The sequence below is a fragment of the Arachis hypogaea genome, chromosome 16, assembly GCF_003086295.3.
Source record: "Arachis hypogaea cultivar Tifrunner chromosome 16, arahy.Tifrunner.gnm2.J5K5, whole genome shotgun sequence".
In the NCBI taxonomy this organism is placed as follows: domain Eukaryota; kingdom Viridiplantae; phylum Streptophyta; class Magnoliopsida; order Fabales; family Fabaceae; genus Arachis; species Arachis hypogaea.
In genome coordinates this window covers 16,584,496-16,591,225 of record NC_092051.1, presented here as the reverse complement: position 1 = coordinate 16,591,225, position 6,730 = coordinate 16,584,496, and the positions used below count along the sequence as shown (strand labels likewise).

General features: G+C 33.4%; 1 protein-coding gene across 1 annotated transcript; it reads right to left on the bottom strand.

Annotated features, from left to right (window-relative positions):
• Positions 1 to 3,030: 3,030 nt before the first annotated feature.
• LOC112758080 (epoxide hydrolase 2) lies at positions 3,031 to 4,691 on the bottom strand. Its single transcript, XM_025806657.3, has 3 exons — positions 4,065 to 4,691; positions 3,714 to 3,952; positions 3,031 to 3,534 (listed from the first exon to the last, which is right to left on the bottom strand). The coding sequence occupies exons 1-3, from the start codon at positions 4,527 to 4,529 to the stop codon at positions 3,273 to 3,275; spliced, it is 966 nt and encodes a 321-aa protein (XP_025662442.1). The 5' UTR covers positions 4,530 to 4,691; the 3' UTR covers positions 3,031 to 3,272.
• Between the last annotated feature and the right edge of the window lie 2,039 nt (positions 4,692 to 6,730).

Genomic DNA, 6,730 nt, shown 5'->3' with positions numbered 1-6,730 from the left:
AGTATTATTAGGTAAGAAAGATGACAAAAGTGCATAAGAAAAAATACAGGTGTCAACATACCCACAAGTCAACTTAAACAACTTGTTCAAAAATTAATTTTAAATAAATAGGATTAATGGCATTTTCAATAATTAAGATTAGGCAACATAACCTATTCTAAACACATACGAAAAAACTGCTGTGTAGACAGGTGCTTTCTCATCATGTCAACCAGCCATTGCGCACACTGTGCCACCACCGCATCTCCGCCTCCGCAGTGCGCTGCACTATTGCTACTAGAGTCTAGAGGGATTTTTTGCGCAAATTGCGCATGCATTCCTTCACGTCACTGCTGCAGGGAGTTCTTGCGCGAGTGACACGATCACGCTTCCGTAGAGCTGTTGTTGCTGCATCGTCGTTCATCGTATCACGACACTATAATTACTACTGCTAGTCATTAGAAAGAGCAGCACAAAACTAAAATAAACATCCAAAAACAAATAAAGGAAACATTCAAAACTTAGAGTGCAACTAAATGAAACATCCATGAATTAAAAAAAATCTCCTAATTTAGAAAAAAACATCTACTATTTTAACATAGAATTTTTTACTAATTCAAAAAAAACATCCACTTATTCGAAATGAAAACATCCAGTAATTCGAAAAAGAAACATCTGAAGATGAGGATACGTTAATTTTATGTTCCGTGCAAAAAAAAAAAGAGCAAAAAATGTTACCTAGTGAAATCGACGACAAAAAAAAACGGTGTTACCTAATGGAATCGGTAGTAACGGACGTTTCATACTCAACAAAGAACACAACATTAGTAGGGTGTGGAATGAAGCCGGCAAACGGCTGGTCCAAGTCAGTGTTGGCCACGCGTTACAGTGACGGTGCCTAAAACTCTGTTCATGAGATTGTCCTCGTCATCTTCAGCGTGGTCGGTAGCACTCTTTGATGCGACAAAGACCATCGGTGGGTTTTGGACTGCAGCGCGGCAGCAACAGAATTTGTTGGGGAGGATGGAGAATGGCGTAGTTGGGGGAAAAGAGAGATGTTTTTGCATGCGTTGATTTTTTAAAAGGGTAAAAATAAAAATAATTGTTTTTGGAATTTTTTTGTTTCATTAGGTTTTTTGTTTTAGCCTATTAAAAAATTGACCAAGTTGGATGATACTTTAATCGGTTATCCAACAAAATTGTTATATTAGACACAATTGAAAAATTAAACGCTATATGTGAAGATTACAGAAGGCTTAGAGAAGAGGGGTTGAATATATGACCTTCTTTTGCTTTAATGGATTAAGTCTTTAATATCAAACTTTCACTTAAAATCTGTTTGAACAGTGCAGTGAAAATTTTATGAGATAATTTCATTTTGTCTCATAAATATCGAAAAATAGAACTTAAAGAGAGAGAAGAAAGTTGACATAGGCATGTATCCTGGTTCAGTTGCCTTGTGCAATGCAACCTACATTTAGTCTCCACCACAACAGTGGTGGAATTTTCACTAGAATCAAAGTATTACATACACTAATTCCTTAGGATTCACACAATCTCCTCTAGACTCTCAAATTTCTTCCTAAACTTGACTTGGTTATGCTAATACCTAGACTCTTTACATTAAGTTCTCACTCAACTTAGTAAGGGTACCTCACAGATACTTGACATAAGATAGAAAATTACAACCAAAGAAAATCAGAATCTACTCTTGGCTTTTCTTTCAAGTTTGTCACTCTGCCTTTTTCACTCTTAGGCTTTTTCTCAATATCTCTCTTTCAACTTTTTATCTCTCAAAGAAAATACAGAAAGATATAAATTGAAACTGAAATACAAAACAGTAAAACATGAAGGAGATTAATGCATTAACAGCCTCTGTTACTATAAGTTGAACCGAATTTAGCTATCTCTGATGAAGCTCTTCATCTTGGCAGAATGTTTCTTTAACTTAGAAACACTGTCTAAAACGTTGAACTCTTCATAGGGAAGCTCTCAAACAAACTCAGATTCTGGTTTTCTCTCCTTGTCCTCAGAAAACAAAAATTGTTCTTTTTGTACATCTTCTCAAGTTTTGGTTTGGATTTCTCTTAAGTCAACTTATTGAACCTTGAGCCTCTTTTGTTTATCATTTCACTTTCTTCATTTAACCTCCAAATTAGGGGTTTTAAAGCAGGTTCTCTTTTTTTACCGAAGACCTCAGATCAGCAAAGAGAAAATGTTTTAATGGTAAACTCAAATCTGAACCCTTGAGTTAGTGTTTTGTCCCCAAGAAACAATTTGAGCCTTTGATACACAGCAGTGATTATCAGAAATCACTTTTTTCATTTATCTCAAATTGGCGTTGCCGAGATTTGAAGGAGTGAAGAAAATAAATTGCATGCACATGAAAATAAATCACTTTTATTCTCTGACTTACTTTAACTTGCTTTGATTAGTGTGATTAGACATTTGTTTGTGTGATTTACCTTTCTATTTCTTTCTTCTCTGATAAATAAACAAGAATGACGGAGTTATCTCTTTCTTTCTTATTCTGACCGAAACAAACTTGTGAACGTTGGATTTGGAAGGCTTCAACTTGGTAGAATCTTCTTGGACTTGGGTTGGATTTATTTTTCATTCAGCCCAGTTGATTTTTTTGCATTATTTTTTTGGCCTTTAAGAGTTAGAGAGCCGAGATCTCTTTGTGCTGCTGCTATTTTTGTTTCTTTGGCCTGTACCACTTAGCAAAGGCTGATCTAGAAAATAATTGGGTATTTAGTCTAATAAAATAATGTTTGTCATCATTATTTAAATTAGTTATATACTTAACTTAATAATATGATCAATAAATATTATTATTTTTGACTTAGGCCAATAATAATTTATAGTTATATTTACCGACTTTTTGGATATAATAAGCATATAATTTACATTTATATTTATTAAAATTTTACACATATAAATTACTACAATTTACACTTATATTTTTTAAAATTTATTTACTAAAAATAATTTAATATTTATATTAACTAAATAATAAAAAAGAAATACTAAGAATTGCTTGCTCAAGAGTTTCTCCGCAGGGCTTTTTCCTCTGCGTTTGCCAACGCGCTTATTTGAATAACATACTTATTAATGAATACATGGTACAAAGGAGACGGAAGAGTGATTGTTTCACGCTAATGAGTAATAGCTCAAATGATATAATTTTCCCATATTCAATTAATAGGTTGCGAGTTGAGTCTCCTATCTTTAGTATAAAAAAAAAAAAAAAGTGATTGTTTCACAAATATATGTAGACCAGACTCCAGAGTCTAGATGGAGTGGAAATCGAACTTGGTAATGAATGTGTAAATATGATTAGTGACATCCTCTGGTGTCTCCATAGTGTTGAAGTGAGCAACTCCGGTTTGAATAATTATATGCTCCAAATTTGGTACATCTTCCTTAAAGCGACCGTCGTGGATATACTCCTTTAACCCTAGTGAGGTGTACACCATGTCCAATTCGCCTGTGATGAATCTCACTGGCACCTTGATTTTCACTCCACTATATGGTGCTTCAAGCTCCCAATTCCTACAAACAAATTAGTGAATATTTAAATTTTATGTTTTAAAAATATAAAATTAATAATTATTAATTACAGTTATTTAAAGTTGGTTGTTAGGAGTTATTTAACTGTACTCTTTCTCATCAATATCATGAATGCACTACTCAACTAACTCAGAACTTAATTAATTAATTAACAAACTAACCGGTTAAAGTTCCTATAGTAATTCAATGATCCGGTGAATCCCGTCCTCTCGAAATTGGAGACAAAATAATCAAGATCCTCGTCCGTTAGCCAAGAAGGCAAGGTGTCTTTCATATCAGGATTGAATACAAACTCGCCCGGGGGCAAGATCGGAGGACCAGGCTTGCGAGTTGTAAGGATGTTTTGAAGCACATACTTAGTCCCAGCTGCGGCCATTTCCGCTTCCATCTCACCCGGTTTCTATTTGAAAACAAATTAATTAAACAACAATCAATCAGCTTCATAGCAATAATAATGTAGATACAAGAATGTAGTTAGAATCGGAATTAATGAAGCTAAGGACCCTATGGACCTGAAATCTGCAGATATAGTAGTTATCTCCGTAGAGAGCACGCATGGCGTCCACGGTGGGAACTGTGGGATTTCTTCGAAGGAAGGGGACGCTGAGGCATACGTAGGCTTTAACCATTTCAGGATGAAGCATGCAGAGGTACCAAGCGATGATTGCACCCCAATCATGACCCACTAAGAACACTTTCTCAACTTGAAGAGAGTGAATAAGTGCCACAAGGTCATCCACTATGTGGAAGCTCGTGTAGCTTTCGATGGAAGCAGGAGCATCGGTTTGCCCATAGCCCCGAAGATCAGGGGCCACACAGTGGTACCCTCTGTCGCTGAGAGCGAGAATCTGGTGGCGCCAGGAGTACCAGAGCTCTGGGAAGCCGTGGAGGAAGAGCACCACGGGGCCTTCTCCTTTCTCTGCAATATGCATGTTGATGCCATTAACTGCCACCTTCCTATGCTTTATGCCATCCATTTCTATCTTCTTTTTCTTTTGGGCAACAGAAGCTGAGCAAAGCTAGTTTATATATATAAAGAATAATGGGGACGGGACACTGGAGATTGAAAGTCACGAAAACAACACCTCAAATTAAAAGAGTACGGGAGAAGTCACCTTCGACTATTGCGTGTTTGTGTCGAAGAAAATCGGGACCATCCTTGTATCCTTATCTAAAAGGATAATGTCAGAAAAAAAATTAAAATTTATTTTATTTAATATTTATTAATTTAAATAAAATTTTAATTATTTTTTATTAATTTTATATTATTAAATATTTTCGTATCTAAAATAGTATTATAAACTATCAAAATTATTTAATTAAATATATTAATTTATCTAATCATTTGTAATATTATTTTTATATAAAAATATTTTTACGAAAGTAATCATCTTTTGTATATATTTTTTTAAATTTTTTATACTATTAATTGCTTTTAATATTAAAAAATAAAAAATAAATATAATTTATCTTGGTTTTGATATGGTTGGTCCAGGTACAGTTTTCTTAATAATGATGCAATAATGCATTTACTTCACACGTGACATACTTCGCGTTTCCAAGGAAAATGATTTTTGAGTAATGATTTATATTCTTATGTTATCTTCTTAATTATTTTTTAATATTTAAATCGTAAAACTATTTAATTCAAAAATTTAAAAATAAATTAAGACTTTCAATCATTTTTTAAACATATTTCACATTTACATTTTTAATGTGCTAACTAATGGTAACTTATGAAACACAGACCGACACTTGTCCAATATATTTTGAACGTATGATGGCATGGACACGTGACATGTCAACACGTAAATTTTAAAATTTTATAAGGTATGGAATATGCATACATATAAAATATAAAGTATTTTTTTAGATAAATCGTAATAATATATTTGATATTTTATTAATATTAAAATATAAATTAATTTTTTAATTATTTTTAATATTTTATTTTAATTATATCAAGTATTTAAAATATATTTTTGTTTTAATAAATAATAATATATACTATATCTAAATTTATTTCAAAAATATATGTTAAGAATAAGATTGGACACGCTGACATGTGATGGTATTTAGGTGTGTCCAAGTGTGTCTGGAGAAGAATTTTTTATTTTTTATTAAGACACGGTTGGACACAGCAGACACGCGTGTCGGACGAGTGTCGGTGAGTGTCGTGTATGAAATGTGTCTGACACGTGGACACGACAACTCAGCAAAGTGTCTGTGCTTCATAGTTTTGAACACAACACTTATCGACACTTGTTCGACAAACCGACATAGGTGTCTTCTTGTCTGACACTTATTCGGACACGCTTGAATACACCTAAATACCATTACGTGTCGGCGTGTCTAACCTTATTCTTAGTATATATTCTTAAAATGAGTTTAGAAATAGTATATATTATTAATTATTGAAACAAAAAATATTTTAAATATTTTATATAATTAAAAAATATTAAAAATAATTAAAAATTTAATTTATATTTTAATATCAATAAAATACGAAAATATCATTACAATTTATCTAAAAAAATACTTTATATTTTATATATATACCGTGTCCCCGTATCTTATAAGAATTTTAAATTCACGTATCTGCATGTCTGGTATCTGTGTCCATCATAGATGACAACCATGATGGTAGAATTGAGTGATATAAGTAGAAGTGTCGAAAATATAAACGCTTCTAAAGGAATCTGAAATGGTAAGGGTTAATACTCAAAATCGTCCCTGAAAGATCGCGCGTTTTCCATTTTCGTCCCCAAATTATTTTTTTAACCAAATTAGTCCTTAAATGAATATTTTTAAATCACGTTTGTCCTTTTGTTAACCTTGTGACGCTTCCGTTAAAAGTCTGCTGACCTGGAATGTGAGATGGCAATACGAGTAACACCTGGCATGGTGTGTATGTTGCTAACGAGATATGTTTAGGGTTATGTATCAATTTAGTCCCTAAGTCTCACATAAATAAACCCGAATTCCCATTTTCCCACAAACATAAATGCCTTGCTTGAGTGTTATCGCAGATCCAGCAGCTGTTGAGGGAGGAGGAAATCGATTTCGGCGCCATGATGGGGAGCAGAAGTGGAGGTCCCGGTGGTGGGTTGCCGTCGCACTCACTTGATAGCTATGCTTCGAGCTCGTCCATGCGAAGAAGAAAAAAAATGATGAGAAA

What these genes read in the sequence shown, in the direction of transcription:
- LOC112758080 (XM_025806657.3), bottom strand. Translation starts at nt 4,529, where the DNA reads ATGGATGGCATAAAGCATAGGAAGGTGGCAGTTAATGGCATCAACATG. An exon ending in ACTATATCTGCAGATTTCAG is followed by an intron (nt 3,953 to 4,064) that starts GTCCATAGGGTC and finishes GTTTTCAAATAG; the next exon opens with AAACCGGGTGAGATGGAAGC. An exon ending in TACTATAGGAACTTTAACCG is followed by an intron (nt 3,535 to 3,713) that starts GTTAGTTTGTTA and finishes ATTTGTTTGTAG; the next exon opens with GAATTGGGAGCTTGAAGCAC.